Source organism: Camelina sativa, chromosome 13 (genome assembly GCF_030686135.1).
Source record: "Camelina sativa cultivar CO46 ecotype springtype chromosome 13, ASM3068613v1".
Taxonomy (NCBI): domain Eukaryota; kingdom Viridiplantae; phylum Streptophyta; class Magnoliopsida; order Brassicales; family Brassicaceae; genus Camelina; species Camelina sativa.
The window spans coordinates 13,449,738-13,471,228 of NC_141892.1; the positions used below are offsets into that span (position 1 = coordinate 13,449,738).

Here is a 21,491-nt window from a genome sequence, read left to right on the forward strand (position 1 = left end):
CTAGTCCTTTAGTACAAAGAGAAGGATTTGAAGAGAAAACAGTTTGAAGAGAAGAATTGTGAACATGGCCGAGTCTCTTATGCCAAAGCTCAGGTGTTGAAGCCAGTAGAGCGATGGGAGAGGAGGTCGGTGTCTTATTAAAAGATGCAGGTAAGGAATAGAGATAACCAGAGCTCTCAAATCGGAGAAGAACTTTCCGACTTGGAAGATCCTTTGCAGTAAAACCAAAAGGATCAAAATCGACAGAACACCAATTGTCTTTAGTAAATTGGCGAACAAATATAAGGTTTTTGACAATTTGGGGTGCAACAAGGACATTTTGTAGTAAGAAAGGTTTTGGTTTGGAAAGAATGGTTGTGTTACCCGAGGAAGTGATAGGATTGATGAACCATTACAAACAATAACAGAACTATTGGTGTTATGATTAAGAGTAGAATTGAGGATACCTGCATGTGGTGTGAGATGCGCTGTGGCACCAGTGTCCATGAACCAATCAGAGGCGGAAGGATCGTTGAGCGCCTCCGTCACATAGGATTGAATGGATTGTGGAAACTCGACATAATTAGCTTGGGGGTGGGGAGGAGCCGACAGTTGGAAACGACCTGGATGTGGCTGAGTCCATGGAGGATATTGAGGCCAGTACGGTGGAGGAGACGACCAGTACAGTGGAGACCCCCATAGAGATCCCCACGAAGGGCGAGTGGTGTGGTTACCACGACCTCCTCTGCCGCGGTTGTTGAACCGCTTTCCCCTGTTGTTGTTGTTGTAGTTATTGTTGTTGCGAGAGCGAGTCGACACGGACTGGTGGTGTGGTGAAGCAGCAACGGTGAGTGCCGTGGTGGAGGAGGCATGGTCATTGTGAGCAGCAGAGGAGCGAGACACCTTCTGGAGGCGGTTGTCCTCAAGTTCAAGCATTGACTTAGCGACATCGAAAGAAGGGAACGGTTCTTTGTGGTTGATAACATTGATGATGTTATCGAATTTTGCATTGAGGCCATTGAGGAGATACATTACCAGTGTGCGTTCATTGACAGTGGCATCAACATTAGCAAGTAGATCAACAACAGATTTGAGCTTCTAACAATAGTCGCGAATTGTCAGGTCACCAATCTCCATGGTTCTGAGCTCATTGTCAAGTTGGATGACACGAGCTTCCTTGTTATTACGGAATTGGTTCTCGACGCGGAGCCAGATGTCGCGAGCAGAGCCACCGGTCTTGTATGACAAACGGAACAGAGGCGGAGCAAGAGTGCCGTAAATCCATAGTTTGACGAGACTATCAAGTTTGTGCTATGCCGCGTCATTAGCACCAGTGGGAAGAAGAGTGCCATCAATATGGCCAGAGACGTCGAACGTCATACAATGAGTTTGAAACAACTTTCTCCAGGCATCATAGTTGTGATCTTCTAGATCTAGGATAAGAGGAATGTGATGTTTGATGTTGGTAACACCAAAGCATCATTCGTTGAGAGGGTTGGCAACAACCATGGGAAGAAGAAAAAGAGAGGGAGAAGAGAGACAGAGAAGAAAAGAAGTTTGAAAGAGGTCGGATCATATGCTAAGCTCTGATACCATGAAAGTGTTTATGATTCTTTGATTATTCAGAATGAATTACATCGATACATATAGCAATGAAGGTTCCACACATTAGAGAAGTTTCCTAAATTAACGAGATTATATACAATCGAATATTGACAAGATAATCTATATATGGAATGAATATATTATTCCTAACAGGAAATATATATGTGTTTTTAATATGTAAAATTTCATTCTGCCGAATATCTTTATTCAAAGTAAATATTTAATTTAATTTTAACTACTGTTGTTGTTTTCGTAAATGCTCCTCTAATAACACAACGTTCGGCATTTTACAAGATGACCACTTGAAGCCTAATTACGTCAATTAGCTTCTAAAAACCTAAACCAATCAAATCACATAACGCAACAAGAGTTTGGATTGCCTTCGCTGAGTGCCTCAAACGACTCCGACGGCTGAGATCTATACGAATAAAACTCGGGCGGTGGAGATTCGTATCCCGTGTCCACGTACTCATAAGAATAATACGACGTCGGATGAATAGGAGCAGCTGCGTAATACGACGCCGTCTCGTTCCCACCGTTACTCGGCCCGTGTGCCGTGTTGTAGCTCACCGTATAAGACGGCGCCGTTTGAGTCTGCTGCGTGTGATAAAACGAAGGAGGCGGCGGTCCTGGACCGTACATTTGTTGTGGAAGGTGACGTGGAGAACTGTGAACCGTCGGATACGGATTCTGCTGATGATATTGAGGAGGTCCGTGAATTATGTAATGATCTGGTGGAGCAGAGTATATCACTGTCTCTGGCGGTCCATCGTTTTGCGGAGGACCACCACCACCAGGTACGCCACCGCCACCTTCCATCACCACCGTCGTGTTGCCTGAGCTTTTCTTCTTCTTTTTCTTTTTCTTCTTCTTCTTCGGAGCTCCATCTCCTTGAGGTTGAGGTTGTCCGTTTACAAACGTCACAACTTGTTTCACCTGATCACAGTTTCCTCCTCCTCCTCCTCCACCACCACCACCTCCGCCGTCTCCGCCGCTGTTGTTGTTGTTTTCGTCGTCCTCATCTCCACTTGTTTCTTCATCTTTTGCTTTCTTCTGATAATTACAGTCGTTGTTAATATTGTTATCCATTGACGTAGGCCATAGCTCGGCGTGTCTACCGGCTTTCATGATCTTCTTGATTAGAATCTCCGGCTCTACGTTTCCGATCACCGTTACTTTTTGTTGCTTCACGTCGATGTTTGTTGTATATACTCCTAATAAATCATTTTAGCCATACCATGATTATTAATAAAGAGATAAAAAAACAAAAACTAACGTAACAGACATATATATGAAGATATAATATTAATTACCATCGATTTTGCTTAATTTTTTCTTGATTTTTCTCTTGCATCCTTCGCAATGGATAGAAACTCTCAAAACCCATGTCTACAACCAGGAAAAAACAAGAAGAATAAATTAATAAATCTTGAAGAATAAGAAGAAACAAAATTGATTATTATGTAAGAAAAATGATCGAGCTTACGGTGTATCTAAGAGGTTCAGGGTAATCTTCAAAAACAATATGTCTCTGATCTTCTTGTCTTGTGTCTGTTTTGATATTCTCTGTTCCTAAATCCATTGGAGAGAAAGAAGAAAGAGGAAGACGAAGCAGAGAGGGAGAGGGAATCGATGCAACTTCATGTGTAATATAGCACTAGTAACGAAGTCATCGATCCTATTGGGACTCCTTTAGCTGATAATATTCTCTTATATTTACCTTTTTTGAAAAGATTATAAAATGCTCTATTTTTTTTCATTTAAAATACTTCTATAGAAATATTTTCAGAAAACATGTTAAATTATCAAGTCTGTTCTTTTTGGGCCAGTCTTCATTTACGATTAAAATAAGTAAAAATATATTTTCATATATTATTTTACCACAAGCATGGTGTGACATTCACACACATCCACCACGTTACCACAATCCTTTAGTTTTATTTTCAACAATGATTTACGAGTACCTGATCTCCTTTGGAACATCACAACAGTTTTTTTCAGTTTGATTTATTTTACTAGCAAGCTTCAATATAATTATGAAAGAAGTGTGATTAGGATCCCACCTAAGTCTTCATCGTTTGACACTAACTTCATAACGACATTTGGCAGTCAAATGTTTTCTTCAAATGAGAAATGTAAATAAATATAAATACACGCACCATCGATTAGAATTTACCCATATGTGTTTCGGAGAAATGCAGCCTAACTAATCCTCAAAAGTCAAAACAATGGAACTGAGATGTTTTTTTGTTTGTTGCTTACATTATAATTGTCGATTGCCATTTAGCCCTAGGCATTAGGGTTCCCGAACCCGATCGGGTTCGGATTTAAACATATAGAACCCGTTCGGGTTTTTTATATTTTCAAGTGGGGTTCAGATATTACCCGTTCGGGTTCGAGTTTTTCGGGTACACCCGAACTCAATCAAACTTGTATATATATAAATATATAAATTTTAGAAAACTTGTATATATATAAATATTTAACATTTCATCTTAGCACCGAGAAACTAAGATGTCAAAATGGTTAAAGATGCAACCTTAAATGCTCAAGGTCATGGGTTCAAATCTTCTAATATGCATATTTTTACATTTAGTTCGGGTGGGCATTCAGGTTCGGGTATTATCCGAACCCGATCGGGTATCCAAACCTTAGAGATACTGACCCATCTACTTCGGGTCGGGTTCGGGATTCGGTCCGGGTAAAATGCCCAGGCCTAATTGCCAAGTTAAACATGGTGTGGTATCAACAATCAAAAATAGTTTGCAGGGTCAATCAATAACAGGCATGGGTAAAAAAAACAAACAATACTCTATTGTCCATCTAAAGTGACGAAAGCATCCTTGAGAAGTCGTTGTGCTTCTTCTCTCCTCCTGCACACACAACCAAAAACATCAAACAGACCCATAAGAACTAGAAACCAACAAGCTTCTGAGGGAATCTTTATCAGATTGATGATATTGGCACAACATTAAGCAGAAAGCATATACAAACAAACCTCTTAATGTCCTCCACAGCTTGCTTTCTCTGTTGAATTTGAAGTTCCATAATATGAATAAGCGTAGCTCTCGCCTAGACAACAAAGTAAAAGATAAGCAACAAAAAAAGATGAGATTAAATTTGAAAGAAGAAGAGATCTTCCCATACTTGGTGAGGCCTCAAGGAATTGAGAAGGTGATGCAAATTCTTGAAGATTGAAGAAATGTCACCAATCCTCTTTGCATATTGAGAAGGTCTATCAACAAGAACATCAGCAAGCTCCAATATATGTAACTGAAGTTCTCTATTCAGCGACCTGAGTTCCTACTTGTAATCTACTAACGCAAAGATAAAAAAATTTCAAAAAAATTGGGATTAGGCAAAAGCCATAGAATGACATTACAACATACCAACAACATTTGAATCCTTGGGATAAAGTTGAGGCACTCCTTGTTCTTCTAAGCTTGGAAGAACATCCTCTGTCTACACACCACCAAAAAAAACCCATAAAGATGAAGGAAGAATAAAGAGGGGGAAAATGTGAAGGGGGGAAACTCACAGTATAGTTGCCTCCGAAACAAACGTAAGTGCCATCAATGGGAGGAGGAGGTTCAGGAGCAGAGTTAGGGTTTTCTGAGTAATCCTTGTAGAGTCTGTAATATGGAGGAGGAGGCGGATACGTAGCTGTAGCCATTCTCTACAGATCCAAATTAAAACATAAGATTCCTAAAATTAGGGTTTCTAATCGAAGCAACGAACGATTCAATCCCAAAATCTAAGACTTCAATCGAATGATTCTGGGTGAAAATTGTAACAAATTGAAAGGGAGAAACAGAGGTTTTACATCGACACAAACGAACCTTCTTCGCTGGGAAACAGCTTGAGGATGGTCGGGCTCTAGCTGATTACAACATTCAGAAGGATTCAACTCTCCTCACTTGGTTCTTCGTCTTCGTGGTGGAAGCTTCTATGCTTTTGTGATCTGAGTTCTGCTGAGAACATAATATTAAACCATCCACAAATACGGAAGAAACAATTGTATAAAGAAGAACATGTCATTCAACAAATCCGATGTCGTCCAGCGGTTAGGATATCTGGCTTTCACCCAGGAGACCCGGGTTCGATTCCCGGCATCGGAGCTATTTTTACTTTTATTTTTTTTTCCTGCTGTCTCAACGGCTTCGATTTTACCTGAACAGAGTTTAGTTCGAAGCGAACATCGTCCAAATTCGGGTTTAGATTTAACCGGTATAAGAGGGACGAGAAGTTTAACCGGTATGATTGAAAGGGACGGCGTATTAAAAAGTTGAAAAAGTTAAGGTTTTTTTTTTATACCTGAGAAAAAAAATATACAGTAATGGATTTGTCCAACAATGTCCACCTATTTTAAAACGACGTCATTCGAGGGCTATTGAGCGGCAAAATTGCCAATGGTTTTTGGTAATGGTTCAGTGATTTTTTATTAGGATATTATTGGCTCTTAGGGTTCTTTATTTCTGATTCCACAACTCGTTTAGTCTTCTCGCTTGCGGATCTCCGGGTGAAATTTGTAGTTCAAGGTCAGTGATTCAGATCGATAGGTCTGTGTTCTTTTTGGCGCGAATTTGGGGGCGGAGCGTTGTTAGTTAGTTTAATTAGAGACTAATTTACTAGGGTTTGGAATTTGGGATTATCCAATAGTTTATGCACGAATCGTTACAAGTTTCTCCCTTGTTTGGGTTACGGTTCTGATCAGTTAAGGCTGTGTCCAATCCACCTCTTGTATGGTCACTTTACCTATTGTCTCAAAAGCTTATTCATATAAACAGTTTGATTTCGATGGATTTGTCTTCCGATCAAGTTGTGATGAAGCTTGTTGAAATGGGTTTTGAAAAGTTGGATGCTTTGGAGGCTGTCAAAGCTGTAGGTAACTCATGTGATGACGCTGTGGAGTATATTTTGAAAGGACATCAGACAACTGGTGGTTTCAAGCCCGCTAGTTCATTATGTTTTACAAGGAGTACTAAGACCCTTGGTAAAAGAGCTATGCCATCTTCGTTTTCTTCGGGCTCAAAGCGTCAATCGAGTTTGCTTGACCATTTTAGATCTGTGGACCAGAAGAAGAAAAAAGGTGACAGCTTTGGGAATGCAGTAGTGGTAACGGTGTCTGATTCTTCAGAAGAGCAGAGAAAGTCTTTTGCTCCAGTGTGTTTGGAGTCTAGTTTTTTTACTGAAACAGAATTGCGAAATGGTTGCTCAGAGGCTTCATCAACGTGGGAGAAAAGAGTTATGTCTATATTACGAAACCGGTTTGGTATTTCATCCCTGAGAAGTTTCCAAAGAGAGGCTTTGTCAACCTGGATTGCTCACAAGGACTGTCTTGTTCTTGCTGCAACGGGATCTGGTAGTTTTTTTTTTTCCGTTGCTGATGCCTTTTCATTCTCATATGGAGTCAATAATATTCTAACTGCGATCTCTATGTTTTCACCATGCAGGGAAATCTCTTTGCTTCCAGATTCCTGCAATATTAACTGGAAAGATTGTTGTCGTTATTTCACCTCTGATTAGCCTGATGCATGATCAATGCCTCAAGCTATCAAGGCACAGAATCTCTGCTTGTTTTCTTGGCTCAGGCCAACTTGATAATCGCATAGAAGAGAAGGCAATGCAGGGAATGTATCAGATCATATATGTTTGCCCTGAGACAGTGGTTCGGTACACTACACATCACTACTTTCTGAAATTTTCTTAAGTGAATTATATTATTATGTTCTTTCTTTAAAAAAGATCAAAACTTGATCGCAGATTGATCAAACCACTCCAGAAGCTTGCAAAGACTTATGGAATTGCTCTTTTTGCAATTGATGAAGCGCATTGCGTATCAAAGTGGGGACATGATTTTCGTCCGCAATACAGGTATGATTTTGAAAGTCAAAAACTTGTTAATAGTATTGCTTAGGAGTGTTCTTGTGGATAATTTTAAACAAACCTCCTGCTGTCGTATCGTCAGGAGATTATCTGTGTTGCGGGAAAACTTCTGTGCCAGCAATTTGGAATTCTTGGAATATGATATACCGATAATGGCATTGACTGCAACAGCCACAGTTCACGTACAGAAAGATATTATTGAGTCTCTTCACATGTCAAAGGAAACAACTACTGTGCTGACTTCATTTTTCAGGCCAAATCTACAATTTTCTGTGAGTTTCCAGCGTAGAGTTAATTTCACTTCTTATATATGTGACTCTTTTTGCATTCGTAAACAAGCATAAGATTAGCAGATTAATCTGTAATTTTCTACGTGATGCTGATATGTGTATCATGAGATTTATAAAGCTGACATATTACTCTTAAATTCAGGTTAAACATAGTCGAACCAAGTTTGCATCTTCATATGCAAAGGACTTCCAAAACTTGATTGACTTGTACTCTGAAAATAAAAAGTCTAACGGGAAAAAACTAGCAGTAATCTCAAGAGAGTCAGAGAAGCAGACTGATTTTGTTTATCACGATGCTGAAAACATCCATGAGACAGATTACGATGAGGATGAAGAGGATCAAGAAGATTTTCTGGCAAAGAAAAACAATTCAAATGGGAAAGGATTGTCAGAAGAATATCTAGAAGATGAAACCGACACTTTCCAGAGTGTTGATGATTGGGATGGTAAGCTCCTTTTCATTTTTGTTTGGAAATAGAGTGTCAGAGTGTTCTTATAAAACTGTTGATAAATGCATAACCTTTGTTTAGAAAATTGGTGAGTACATGCCACTGAATTTAAAATAGCATTAGTAAAATAAATTGGCATATGATCATTTATTGGCATAGTTGTCACCTCCTGTGCAAATCAAATAGGCGGAAAGGCTCTGCGTCACTTATCCAAAGTGAATAATATATGCAGACAACAAAATTAAATGTCTTGGATGATTTTTCTGAGTTTTTACTATATCTTTAGTGTTGAGAAATGGTGATTTAGATAAGATTTAACCATTGCAGTGGCTTGTGGCGAGTTCTTGGAAATGCCTCATGAACTCTTGGATATGCATATCCCTTCCGAAAAGCAAAAGGATTTAGAAGGACTGACAATCATTTACGTTCCTACAAGAAAGGAGAGTGTCAACATTGCTAAATATCTTTGTGGGGTTGGACTGAAGGCTGCAGCTTATAATGCATCGGTATGGACTGAGAAATCTTACTTTCTTCTTGCTTTAAGAAGCCTTCTGCACTATTTTTCTTAGGAATGAATGATGTCAACCTTTTCTAACTTGGTTGTTGAACTTTTTGTTGTTCCAATTTCTGATGAAAAGTTTTGTATTTTTTAAATGTTGTTATGGCTGTATGATCAGTTTTTAACATTTTACAGTTGCCAAAAAAACACCTCAGACAAGTTCATCAGGACTTTCACGATAATAAGCTGCAGGTATTACATAGAACCTTTTCTATTCTTATGTGTTATGGCTCAGAACTTAATGTTCTATTCCGTTCTTCACTCTGCTGTTTCTGCTTCTCCTTTGTCCGAATGATATGTGGAAGATCATTAACGTTATGTTACTCCTTTTTTAGGTTGTTGTTGCCACAATTGCGTTTGGAATGGGAATTGACAAGAAAAATGTTCGGAAGATCATCCATTATGGTTGGCCACAGGTTTCTCGAAGCTCTTAATAAGAATGTCAAATTTAACATTTCCATTTCCGACTGCAAATTTGTTGTTCTCTCTGCTACATCTCATTGAAATAATGAAACTGCAGAGCTTAGAAGCATACTACCAAGAAGCGGGTCGAGCTGGAAGAGATGGCGAATTGGCTGAGTGCGGTGAGTTGATTAATGATTTCTGTAGTGGCTGTGTAAAGAAATTGTTGTTTGCATGGCTGATGTAAGTAACTAACTGGGAATTTTTACAGTGCTCTATGCTGATCTATTGAGAGCCCCAACGCTTTTACCAAGCCGAAGGAGTAAAGACCAGACAGCGCAAGCATACAAGATGCTATCTGACTGTTTCAGGTCTCTATACTATTCATATTTCACTTATCATCCTATATTTTTTAATATCTATTCTCCTTTCCTTATGCAGATACGGAATGAATACTTCACAATGTCGAGCGAAAATACTCGTGGAGTACTTTGGGGAGGATTTTAGTTCCAAGAAGTGTAACATGTAAGTCCTGTCTTCTTTTTGAAAACCATAGAGGAAAGTTAGAAAACAATCAATCTTTTTAATTTATGAAACAGATGTGATGTTTGCACTGAAGGGCCACCAGAGCAAGTAAATGTACGAGAGGAAGCTAATCTTTTGTTTCAAGTAATCACTGCTTTTCATGTAGGCCTTTTCTCTAATCCCAGAATTTCATTTGAAAGATTTATCTCGTTCTTATGAGTGATATCCAATCAAATATATTTCTGTTCAGTATCTGAGATTTCTTCTACTAGTCTTTATTTTTGGAACTTAAGCTTCTAGTATATTAGTTTCAGGTAGAGAATAACTCTGAACATGCACCATACGAAGATTATGGACTCGGTAACAGCAAACAAAAGAAATTATCCAACAAACCAAATCTTATGTTCTTTATCAGTAGAATCAGGGAACAGGTAAATCTTCTATTTCAACGAATTTACATAGTTTATTATGTTCTGTGATGATATTAATGTGATGCCTTTGGTTAGTGTAGTGTCAAAAATTCAAGGAAACAGATTGTCTTTGGTGGAAAGGTCTTGCCCGTATCATGGAAGCCAAGGGATACATCAAAGAGATGGATAACAAGGTACAATAGTACCTACAGTTCTTCTTTAATTTCATATCGATAAAGCTACAATGACAGTTCTTCTTCTGTGTTGCAGGATATTCGAGTGGAGATTAAATTTATACAACCAACAGAAAGAGGGAACAAAGAACTGGATTTTCAAGATGACAAACCACTCTATGTTTATCCGGAAGCCGACATGCTGCTCTCGTTGAAACAAGACAGAACATACAGCGGATTCTCTGATTGGGGAAAAGGATGGGCAGATCCAGAGATTCGTCGGAGGCGGTTAGAGAGAAGAGAAAAGAAGCCTCGAAGAAAAAAGAAACCCCGGAAAGAGCGATCACGAGGGCCTTCTTCGAAATTGCATCCATGGAGAAGAAGCAAAGAATAATAATCTCAACCCTCCCAAGGTAACGAATCTACTTTATATATATTCTTCTCTTTTAACCCAAACCCATTAATCCCCCATTCATGGATCTTTATGGAAGCATAATAATTCTATCTACAACAATTGCTCTTTCAGGCTCCTTCTTCTTCGCTCTCAGTCCCATCTTGAGGCAGAGACATCACACCATCGAGAAGCTGAAGCTTGTGAATGAGGCTTTGGCTGCTGCGGAAGAGAATGTGGCTAGGCTTCAAGAACGTCATGATGTGATCCTCAAAGAGATATGTTCTTATTATCTCGTTAACAGCGAGCTCCAAGAAGCTTTAGTTGCAGCTCGAACATCCATTAATGATGCTTCTACATTTGTCATGGAGCTTAGAAGATTACAGTTGAATATTTTAAACTCCTTTTATTAATTTAGCTTTTCTTTACGTTAATTAAAAACTACAAACTAGTTTCATTTCGGAAAAGGTCATCAATTAATAATGAGAGTTAGTGTGCTGTCAAAATAAAATATTAGGGGCCGAACTTAAGCTAACGGCTGAGAGTACTCGAGTGCTCTTCTTCCTTTTACGACCCCCACGTGTAGATGTAACACAACGGGCTCAATATAGCCGTTAGATCAAAATCCAACAAAGATACAATCTTAACGGATAACATCAGTTACTACACGGATCGCCAACGTGGCAGTAGACGTCGTATTTATAAAAGATGCACGTCGATGGGTCTCCTCATTTTACGCAAATCATAAACCGCCACCAAACCGAAAAAGAAAAGAAAAAAAAAAACAGATCCATTTGTGAGGAATCTTTTGAGCTTTTTTGAACAATGGAGTCAGCAGCAGCAGCAGCAGCAACGACGAAGCCAGCGAGAGGAGCCGGAGGAAGGAAAGGAGGTGATCGGAAGAAGAGTGTTACAAAATCCGTCAAAGCTGGTCTTCAATTTCCCGTTGGTCGTATCGCTCGTTACTTGAAGAAAGGTCGTTACGCTATCAGATACGGCTCCGGTGCTCCTGTTTACCTCGCCGCCGTTCTCGAATATCTCGCCGCCGAGGTATATAATAAACTTAGATCGATGTTGGTTCTGAATCGATTTAATATATTTATTATAGATCTGGTATGTTTTTTGATTTCGAAGAGATAGATTATATAGATCTTAAAACGAATTGTGAAAATCTGGTGGGTGTTTTGGGGTATCAGGTTCTTGAGCTAGCTGGGAACGCAGCGAGGGATAATAAGAAGAACAGGATAAACCCTAGGCATCTATGTTTAGCGATAAGGAACGATGAAGAGTTGGGGAAACTGCTTCAAGGAGTTACGATTGCTAGCGGAGGTGTTCTTCCCAACATTAACCCAATTCTTCTTCCTAAGAAATCTCCATCTCAAGCTGAGAAAGCTTCACCTGCTTCCAAGTCTCCTAAGAAGGCTTGATTACGAAATATGATCTCGACGTTGTTTTCTTTTTTTTTTTTGGTTTATTATCGGATCTAGCAGAAGAAGAAACATCTTGTTTGTTTTTGGTTTTAGGGTGATCGATCGTGTAGGTTTCTGAAATCAATCTTCTCTTTGTTTTTGTGTTGTCTATGTAAAAAAACCATGAGAAGATGATTAATGTTTTTTTTTTACGCAATTTGTAATGGAAAATAACTACTTTCTGGGTTTGGTAAACATCATCCGTCTAATTAATCGCAGCACACAACTATTGTTTGTGGATTAGGTCGTCAGTTGTTTTAAGTGATAACTAAAATGATTTTGGTACATTTATTGAAGTAGATAGATAGAGATAGTAGTAATAAACTCAAGAGAAACAAAACACAAGAGACTGTTTGTTCAATTTGGGCTTTAATTGGGCCTACTAATAGCCCATTAAAATTTATTTTCTGCGGATGTGTAATTTGTCTCTACGAGCTTCTGCCTTCTGGAAAAGGGGGATTTTGGTTTCCCGTCGTGGGGGTTTAGAGTTCAAAAAGGAGAAGACGCGATTTTTCGAAATTCAAATCGAATCAAATTGTTTTGTTTCAGTCTTGGATTTGCGATGATGAATTTACTGGTTCAATTCTTTTCTCCGATTGTTCGATTTCTTAATTGATATGGTTGAGGAACCTTTTCACTGACTCGTTGTTGTTTCTTTCTGGGGGTTAGAGAAGAGCTGTATTATCATCTTCTAAACGGAGCGAGCTTATTCGTATCGTCACTGTTGCTACCGCTACTTCAGGAATTGTGTATGCTAATTGTAATCCAGATGCAAGTAAGCTATTATTATTACCAAGAACCAGCTTTTTTTCATTATGCATTGAAATTTGTCTTGGTGTTGTTGTGGTTAATTTGAATCTTACTAGCTGGATCCATAACTGTGATGATGTATTCTAGGAACGCGTATATCGCTTGCTATTCCTGAATCTGTTCGGGAATCTCTTTCGTTGCCTTGGCAGATTTCACATGGTTTGATTCATCGTCCTGATCAAAGCTTGTTTGGTTAGTAGCAAAAATGTTTCAGATATCTGAGTGTTTTTTGCATTTTTTTTTTTACTTCTGGAGGTTGCAACTTTTGAAATTTCTATTTCATGTATAGGGAATCTCGCGTTTTCGTCCAGAGTTAGTCCAAAATCAGAAACACCTGCAAATGATGAGAAGGGAGCTTCGGATAGTTCGAAACCAAGTAATGGATACTTGGGGAGAGATACTATAGCTAATGCGGCTGCAACAATAGGACCAGCGGTTGTCAATCTATCGGTTCCTCAGGGTTAGTTAGCTTCTTTCTAGATTTTTGAATCTTTTGAGTTTCGTTTATTTTGTTACCTTTAGGAAATTGGTTGTAGAATTCACAGGGGTGGTTCTTGGGGAATTTATCTAGGTTTCTTTGGGATATCTATGGGAAAAAGTATCGGTTCTGGAACGATCATTGATGCTGATGGCACCATATTGACTTGCGCTCATGTTGTAGTCGATTTTCAGAACATTCGTCAATCATCTAAAAGGAGGGTAAGTTTTAAAACCAAAGTGTATTCTTCTGTGTAGATTGGTTCATACAATCTTGTCAAGGATCTTAGAATGCCTTTTGTCTTTGGAATATATGGTTTAACTATTGGAGATAATAGGAAACTGTGGTTCTTGATGATAAGATTGGTTTCTTCTTCATGTTAATCTCAGAGAGTAAGTTCAAAAGTTAAAGCTCTTCTTCATGTTAAACATATACTCTTGTCAAGGATCTTGAAATGACTTTTTTTTTCTTCTTTAAAATCTAGTATATGGTTTATTTATTGGAGTTATAGGAAACTGGGATTGGAGCTAATAAGGTTGTTTTTTTCTAATGACATATCTTGATGGAATCTGTTTAGAACATATCTGAAGTTTAGAGTTGTTGACTTATAGGTTGATGTGACGTTGCAAGATGGTAGGATGTTCGAGGGTGTGGTGGTGAACGCTGATTTACAATCCGACATTGCATTAGTGAAGATAAAGTCAAAGACGCCGTTGCCAACTGCTAAACTTGGTTTTTCGAGTAAGCTTCGTCCTGGGGACTGGGTAATAGCTGTGGGTTGTCCTCTTTCTCTCCAGAACACAGTAACTGCTGGTATTGTCAGGTACATGCAAAAGCCTTACTCGTAAGTTCTTATAGTCACAACTGTTTTTTTTTTAACGTTTTTTTTGCTTCTTCTTGGTGTTAGTTGTGTTGATCGCAAAAGCAGTGATTTGGGTTTAGGAGGCACACGTAGAGAATATCTCCAAACAGACTGCGCAATCAATGCTGTAACTAACATCTTTCTTTCTCTGTGGATTGAAAACTCATTGAAGTTTGTCTAGGAGATCTTCTGAGGTTTTTTATACCCTTGTGCTATATGTGTGTTAGGGAAACTATGGTGGGCCTCTTGTAAATTTGGAGGGGGAAGTGATCGGTGTTAATATCATGAAAGTTTTAGCTGCAGATGGTCTTGGATTTTCCGTGCCAATTGACTCGGTATCCAAAATCATCGAGCATTTCAAGAAGAATGGGTATGCTTGTAATAATCTCAATATATTTTTATCATTTATCACATCTTAAACCTTGGGAGGAGTTAAACGAAAAGTTACTTTTGCAGTAGAGTTGTTCGGCCATGGATTGGGTTAAAAATGATCGAACTCAATAAAATGATCATTGCTCAGCTAAAAGAACGAGACCCAATGTTTCCAGATGTTGAAAGAGGCATTCTTGTTCCTACAGTGAGTACCCATAGTTGTCAATACGATCAAGTAAGTTAACAGCAACTTTTTGCATATTTGACTAATATAGTTGCATGATCACTGTTTTGCAGGTGATTCCCGGGTCACCGGCTGATCGAGCTGGATTCAAACCAGGTGATGTTGTTGTGAGATTTGACGGGAAGCCGGTCGAGACCATCAAAGAGGCATGCATCGTTCCCTCTGTCTCTCACTCTCTTTATCTTCTTAGAATATTCCATGTGTGAATGAAGTTCAATTGCGCAGATAATGGAGATAATAGACGACAGAATCGGGAAGCGGATGCAAGTAGTTGTGGAAAGATCAAATAAAGAAAGGACCACATTAGAAGTCATTCCTGAGGAGGCTAATCCAGACATGTGAGCCGACGACTCTCAGGTTTTGAAATGGAACTTTACCATATCCAACCAAATGTGTACTGAATTCGTGATAGGATGTAGCTGCATTTGATTTTCGCTTACTTTGGTATCCTTTTTTGGTCTCATGGTTCCTTTCTTGACCTTCTTTATAATGAATCTAAGTGCGAGACATACAAGACCACCAAATTATTAAACTTTGGCCTAAAGAACCATGCAAATGATATCTAATCTATAATACTCACTTAAAATTAATTGATGTTTTATGATTTTCTCTTTCGATTTCGACATATTACTTCAGTGTTTAATTTATACTTGTCATATGATTTAAAGAGAATTTTAGGCAGAATCACATATACATACAGATTTGATTAGAAACAGAAAGCAACCGTACCGATAAAAATGTTATCAAGTGGGACTTGTACCACCAAATCGAGCCTTGTCCAGTTGGTTGTGTACTTGGTCTAAGCCCTCAAAGCTTGATGAGGCCAAGTGTTCGATTCGAGTTTGGTACCAAAAGTGACCCTCTCTCTCTCTCTCTCTCTATCTCTCTCTCTTCCTCCTCCACAATATCATGACGTCGTTGTGACATTGCTGTATAAATGCGAGGTAATAAAAATTACCTCTTTTTGAACAGTGAGAAGTGAGATATAATTAGCAAGTCCACAAGTCTCTCGAGTGGCTTACGCAACATTTTTTGTGGCCCGTTGTTTCATCTTTTTTTTTTCGGTTTGGAGTCTACAAAATCGAAATCGATCTTTTAGTCCGGTTTGATCGGCTTCCTCTTTTTTTTTCTTCTTCAATAAAATCAAATCGTATGTTTTCCGAATGTGATTACACTTTCTTTTTTATGTCTTCTATGATTTAGCTTCAAGCCTTCAATCTTGCATAGCCATTTGGGCAGGCCTAGTTAACAGCAAGTAGATTTAAGAGAAATGAGAGCATATAAAAAAGGGGCAATTTACCTAATAACCAAAATCACAAATCAAATTAAGTAAGTAGCATATAATTTGAAAAAATTAGGAAAAGAGGATAAGGGGTAGGCAAAATTACTATTTTAGTGTGTTGGTGGTAGAGATAGTAGTGGAGGGTGGAGGTTTTTTGGGAGACCGGAGATGGTGGTCCGGCGACCGGTGGCGGTGGTCCGGCGATCGTTGATGGCAGTCTGGTGACCGGTGGCGGCGGTCCGATGACCGGTGGCTGGTCCGACGACTGGCGGTGGTGGTCCAGAGACCGGCGGTGGTCCGACTACCGGTGGCGGTGGTCCGGCGACCGATGGTGGTAGTGTTGGTGGCCGGAGGTCCATCATCCCGGCAGCCAGAGGTGGTGATACTAAGTTGAGGATGGTCGTGGTAAGGAGGTGGGATGGTGGTGTTAAGAGGGTTAGAGTGATTGTGGTGGTAGGGACACGGGTAATATAGTATATATTATCGTTAGAGCATCTCGAACAGACCCTTAAACCCTCAAAATTTGCAGGGCTTTTAATTCCAACAGACCTTTAAACCTTATTTTTTTAGGGTTTGAATAGTGAACCCTCAAATTTGAGGGTGCACTATTGAGCCCCTTAAATTTTTTTTATATATCTATTTCATTCTAGTCCTTATAACTTTAATATCTTACAAATAGTTCTAATAAGTTCAATTGTTTGAAATATATCTATATAAATTCAATTGTTTGATTTATATCTATAGAAACTCTATTATTTGAAATATGTCTATATAAATTCTATTATTTGAATATATCTATGGAAATAATTATATTGAATAACTTTATATTTTACATGTAATTTTATTTTATGTTTTTGATTTATTATATATATATGTTGTTTTATCATATAAGGTACTGTATTTTATTAATACTGTTTGATATATTTTTAATTGTGTATTTTATATTTATCTATGAAATTTTTGTGATTATAACAAATTATCGGTAAGATTGTGGACTATAATGTAAATATAATTTTTTTTAAAAATAAATTTGAGGGTGTACCATTGGAGTAAGTCACCCTCGTCACACTCTTATTTTGAAGGTGAACTCCCTTGAAGGCATTATTCGAGATGCCCTTAATATAGGATATATAATAAGTATATAGTTAGTGTAGTTAGATAATTAATTTTTGTTTTTTTCTTGGTAAGTTTTGCCAATTCCCCTAAAAAAAACCACAACAATGGAAATGGCTCAGCAAGAAAATATGAAGGCATACAACTTAAAAACAAAACAATACAAAAAAGATTAATCAAGGAGAGAGGGCGAGAGGGAGAGAGACCATTATAATTTTGTAATACATGATTTTCGAATAACGAACCAAACTAAATACCTAACATACAATATATGATTACCAAAACAAAACAAACACTCGCATTTTCTCTCAACGGGCTTCGTTTTGTTACAAGGGATGGTAAGGGACATAGCCCAATAAGCCCGTGACGTTAGCCACAACTTCGTTGCATTTTGACAAAAGGTTTAGCATCTGGTGAGAGATGTCTCCAGCGCTAACTGCTGGGCTCGGACCACGAAAGTTTCCTAATGGTGGCATCGGTGGTTCCACATGGTCCACTGCTTTAATGGGAACTTGTGGTTTTGTGTATTGTGGAGGGAGTGGAAGAATTGGAGGCAATGTAGAAGGAGGAAGCTGTTGATGATGAACAACGTTTTGAAACTTCTTACTAACAAATTCCATAGCAACAGATGAAGAAGGTCCACTGTTTCTATTCGAGGTTGTTGTGACTGGTGGTGGCTCGGTGGTTGCTTTACTCGTGTTTTCTTCACCACCTAACATGAATTTGACTCTTACGGTCCCGCGGTTACCATTTCCATTGTTACTACTACTGCTCGGGTCATCAACTGGTTTCTTCAAGCAGGATTTGAGGTTGACGTTTGGTGGTGGTAAGATTGGTTGGTGAAGTGGCGGTGCTTCGTCGAGCCGTTGGCTCTGTGGTTCATCATCTTCCTTTGTGTTTTCTGGTTCACGAGGCTCGGCTTTAGGAGCATCTACATCACGAAGAAAGTACTTTACGTTCACGTTTCCAAATAGAGATTTGTTTGCTGTTGCATATCGAAAAGCTGTTTGTGCATCGGCTTTGTACAGAAAGACAACACGGCAGGTCGATGATTTCCAGAAAACCCTAATGGCGGACTGATCTAACAGCCCGAAGCGACCAAACCTTGCTTTTAACAATGCAGTTGAAGGGAGAGATGTGTCAGGTGGGAATTTCATGACCAGCATTGTGGGCTCAACCACCTTAACTGATGGAGCCGGTTTCTTCCCGGTTTGAGCTCTGCCTGCTTTTGCTTGTACCGCACTGCTTTGCTCTCTAACTGGTTTTATATTATCCTTTGCTTCTCGACTGATCTTCTTCTCAGAAGCCATTGATTTCAACTGATTAGTTTTCTTCAGCTTCTTAGCTGATGGGTTTTCATCTTGACGATCAGAAGAGAGACGTTTTTTTCCAGCTTTTGATGGCTCTTCAGTTCTCTTCAGAGTCTTGACAGGTTTTGAGGGTTTTGTGTCTCTGGCATTTTCGACAGTGGCATCAGAGGAAGATACTGACAAGCTTTTTTGGTAATTAAGTGAACGGAAGCGGAGAAAAAATTTCCTAGCAACTCCAAAAGAAGCAACTGATGAGCCATTGAAAGGATCAAGAGAGAGATCTTGAAGATGACTCAACAGCTGCGGCACATCGACTTCCATATAGGATTGTAAATGCGCTGAACCAAGCTGGGACAATTTCTTGGCCCCAGCTTCCCCAGAAGATAAAAACTTTCTCTTCTCTGGATGGTCAGACTCAGGCTCTTTCTTCTTTTTCTTTTTCTTTTTTGGCTCTGAAGAAGAATTCTCCAAGCCCATTTCAGTTGAAGATCGTTTGGGAACTTTGACTTTCTTGAGTACAGACCCTGTGGAATTCTTCCCTTTTGATGGTGAAGTATGAGACTCAAGCAGGGGCTGGAGAGAGCTTCCAGCTGATTTTAGGTCGGGTTCAGCCTCTTCTTTAAGACTCACCATAGCTTCAGATTTTCCATGCTCTGGAGGTAGAGCAGTTCTTTCTACCATTTGCTCCATTGATTCTTCAGCTAAACCCTTTTCTTCATCACGAGGAAGCTTTGAAACTGAGCATTCTTTACCAGGAATAGCTGCACTTGAAGAGGTAAAATCCATGCTGACAATCCCAGACTGCTCATCTTTCACTGGAGTTTGAAGCGTTGGAGCTCTTCTCTGCAGCACCAAATCCCCGTCCAAAGGTCCATCAAATCCATGGAAGTGAGAAGCTGCTGAACTTGCTTCACCTTGGCCAAATAGAACAGACTTATCACCAGCTTCATCCCTTCGTTTGAGAAGATATTTGTCTTGCTTTTTAGAGTCCTTAATCTTTGTGGGTTTTTTAGAACTCTTCAGGTCACCTAGCGTTTCTGCTATGACCAGTGGGCCACTCAAGGGAGCTGGAAACATGAGAAATTGGAAAAACACATCAACCACCAAGAAAATAAACAATGAAGCATATAAGGTAAACGTATGCAGGACTCTCCACAGTAGAAAGAGGCGCATAATTGTTATTAGGCCATATCTTGCAATGCAGAGTTCAACACCAATGAAAGTTCGCGATTCTTTCAAGCATGCTAATGTAAAGAATACAACTTCAAAGACATCGATCCTAAAATCATGAGAACAGAGGATCTAAAAGTCACAAAACCACCAAGTCTCACATCTTTTGTAACACATATGATATAGCTGTTTCGAGTCTGCCTTTTAGACATACAAAGCAAGGATTACACATAAATGGAAACAATATCATGATTTCTGAAAAGTGACAATACCTCGAGGCGGTGCTCTATTATGAGGTTCAAGAGTGCTCATTGAAGTACGCGCAGATTTCGTCCCAAAGGCCTGTGCATAGGTTTCATCAAACTCCTCGAATACAGCCTTGCGGAAAGCACAAACTACTGCTTTCTTCTTCATAAACTCAAGACCGTCTGAATCACACTCTCGAGGTGCTATTGCCAATTGCTTCACAAACGAAAGGGCTTCAACGGGTGAAAACTTATCCCTAGAATTCATAATCTGGTCAGCAGAGTAAACGGCTTGAAGCTCGTAACCAGGCACATCAACAGCGACATAATCTTCAACGTTACTACTAGGCCTGAAGTTAAAAGGATTCCGACATTTACAAGTCAACCCAAGAGCTGACCTTCTACACGCCTCATCCATGGCTTCCTCCACAGCCTTGACAAAATGCTTAGAAACAGTCTGCTGAGATTTCTCCTCTAGATTGGGCTCAAAGGGAATAAGCTCAGCAGGATCAAACCAACCATAACTACTATCCCCAAAAAAGGCAACAAGAACATGGTCAATCCTCCTCATACGACGAACAGAAGGAGACGCAAAAGCTTCATTGAATATATGACCAGGCCACCAAGGATGAGACTTTACCTTTCCCCAAACCAAATCACCTACTTCAAACCCATAACTCAATGCCCTCGACACACCAGAACCCATTTTCTCACTCGCAACATAGTCATCGAACTCAGATAAGAGAGACTTGTAATCCGTAACTCCTCGCTTCTCCAAATCCAGTTTCTTCTCATCAGCGTCGGAGCCAAGCTCACTAGACTGATCATCTTCTTCTTCTTTTTCATCTTCTCTAAGCTCAGAGCTATCATCATCACCATCCTTATCAGTTAAAACATCCTCGCTTTTAATATCATTTCCCTCACTCCCTATGAGACAATCTTTCTCCGATCTCTCACTCTCGGAAACCCTAGCATCATTTGTAACCGCCGAATCGAGCTCCATGGGCAAAGAAGCTGCATCATCATCATCATCATCATTAATGGCTTCGCCGCTCGAATCAACAACAACAGAATCTTTAGGAGTTGTTGTTGTTGTTGTTACCTTAGGATCCTGAATCGAATCCGTTTGTTGAGCAATCTGAGCATCCTCGTTCATCACCGAAGGAGTTATCAATGGAGCTACTAGGAATCGAGAAGAACCCTAAAGCAGCAACTCTCTCTGTTATAGAGATTATTATTATCCGTATTTGGTTTTCTGGACACGACACAAGAAAACGAAACTAAATCATCTGAGTCTCAGAGAACGATGTCGATGATGATGATGATACAGATACAGATACAGCTAGCTAACTAAATTAGATGTTAAAAAGGCTATGGGCTAACCTCGGCCCATATAAATTACATATAAAAGCCTGTTAAGTTAGGGCCGGGTTTAAAACCCAAATATCACTACACTTAAACGTAGGG

The 21,491-nt window shown here is 39.3% G+C and overlaps 6 protein-coding genes, 1 non-coding gene and 1 pseudogene across 21 annotated transcripts; 4 read left to right on the forward strand and 4 right to left on the reverse strand.

Annotated features, from left to right (window-relative positions):
• On the reverse strand, positions 1-1,488 carry LOC147929510 (uncharacterized; annotated as a pseudogene).
• Positions 1,489-1,751: 263 nt separating this feature from the next.
• Positions 1,752-3,326, reverse strand: LOC104736745 (heavy metal-associated isoprenylated plant protein 36). Its single transcript, XM_087482775.1, has 3 exons — positions 3,071-3,326; positions 2,898-2,973; positions 1,752-2,798 (listed from the first exon to the last, which is right to left on the reverse strand). The coding sequence occupies exons 1-3, from the start codon at positions 3,164-3,166 to the stop codon at positions 1,936-1,938; spliced, it is 1,035 nt and encodes a 344-aa protein (XP_087338901.1). The 5' UTR covers positions 3,167-3,326; the 3' UTR covers positions 1,752-1,935.
• An 815-nt stretch (positions 3,327-4,141) lies between these two features.
• On the reverse strand, positions 4,142-5,548 carry LOC104736746 (mediator of RNA polymerase II transcription subunit 7a). Its single transcript, XM_087482776.1, is given in 6 exon segments — positions 4,142-4,457; positions 4,583-4,656; positions 4,732-4,898; positions 4,974-5,046; positions 5,123-5,260; positions 5,408-5,548. Coding segments are annotated over 5 exon segments (510 nt in total). The 5' UTR covers positions 5,258-5,260; positions 5,408-5,548; the 3' UTR covers positions 4,142-4,396.
• Positions 5,549-5,630: 82 nt separating this feature from the next.
• Positions 5,631-5,702, forward strand: TRNAE-UUC (transfer RNA glutamic acid (anticodon UUC)). Its single transcript has one exon. It is a non-coding gene; the product is annotated as a tRNA-Glu (tRNA).
• Positions 5,703-5,880: 178 nt separating this feature from the next.
• Positions 5,881-11,110, forward strand: LOC104736747 (ATP-dependent DNA helicase Q-like SIM). Of its 14 annotated transcripts, none has more exons than XR_015578868.1 (16): positions 5,881-6,946; positions 7,038-7,257; positions 7,348-7,458; positions 7,553-7,742; positions 7,903-8,206; positions 8,537-8,715; positions 8,904-8,960; positions 9,104-9,184; positions 9,289-9,352; positions 9,442-9,541; positions 9,612-9,695; positions 9,790-9,857; positions 10,004-10,126; positions 10,207-10,299; positions 10,376-10,691; positions 10,805-11,110. XR_015578868.1 is itself a non-coding variant. In XM_010456798.3 (16 exons), the coding sequence occupies exons 1-15, from the start codon at positions 6,382-6,384 to the stop codon at positions 10,670-10,672; spliced, it is 2,556 nt and encodes an 851-aa protein (XP_010455100.1). In that variant the 5' UTR covers positions 5,881-6,381; the 3' UTR covers positions 10,673-10,691; positions 10,805-11,110. The 14 variants fall into 14 exon arrangements, 8 of the variants coding, with proteins under 8 accessions (XP_010455100.1, XP_010455101.1, XP_087338903.1 ...); XM_010456798.3 differs by having other exon boundaries at positions 9,770-9,857; XM_010456799.3 differs by having other exon boundaries at positions 9,770-9,857; positions 10,010-10,126.
• Positions 11,111-11,183: 73 nt separating this feature from the next.
• Positions 11,184-12,333, forward strand: LOC104736748 (putative histone H2A.5). The gene is made up of 2 exons (XM_010456802.3): positions 11,184-11,719; positions 11,866-12,333. Exons 1-2 carry the CDS (start codon positions 11,495-11,497, stop codon positions 12,094-12,096), a joined length of 456 nt encoding a protein of 151 aa, XP_010455104.1. The 5' UTR covers positions 11,184-11,494; the 3' UTR covers positions 12,097-12,333.
• An 85-nt stretch (positions 12,334-12,418) lies between these two features.
• On the forward strand, positions 12,419-15,448 carry LOC104736749 (putative protease Do-like 14). Its single transcript, XM_010456803.3, has 11 exons — positions 12,419-12,715; positions 12,808-12,913; positions 13,036-13,140; positions 13,238-13,408; positions 13,520-13,647; positions 14,038-14,249; positions 14,334-14,415; positions 14,516-14,658; positions 14,745-14,865; positions 14,958-15,050; positions 15,130-15,448. The coding sequence occupies exons 1-11, from the start codon at positions 12,701-12,703 to the stop codon at positions 15,244-15,246; spliced, it is 1,293 nt and encodes a 430-aa protein (XP_010455105.2). The 5' UTR covers positions 12,419-12,700; the 3' UTR covers positions 15,247-15,448.
• A 1,965-nt stretch (positions 15,449-17,413) lies between these two features.
• Positions 17,414-21,487, reverse strand: LOC104736750 (PWWP domain-containing protein 1). Of its 2 annotated transcripts, XM_087482784.1 has the most exons (3): positions 21,127-21,362; positions 20,052-21,038; positions 17,414-19,676 (listed from the first exon to the last, which is right to left on the reverse strand). In XM_087482784.1, exons 2-3 carry the CDS (start codon positions 21,025-21,027, stop codon positions 17,626-17,628), a joined length of 3,027 nt encoding a protein of 1,008 aa, XP_087338910.1. In that variant the 5' UTR covers positions 21,028-21,038; positions 21,127-21,362; the 3' UTR covers positions 17,414-17,625. The 2 variants fall into 2 exon arrangements, with proteins under 2 accessions (XP_087338910.1, XP_087338909.1); XM_087482783.1 differs by having other exon boundaries at positions 20,052-21,487.
• Between the last annotated feature and the right edge of the window lie 4 nt (positions 21,488-21,491).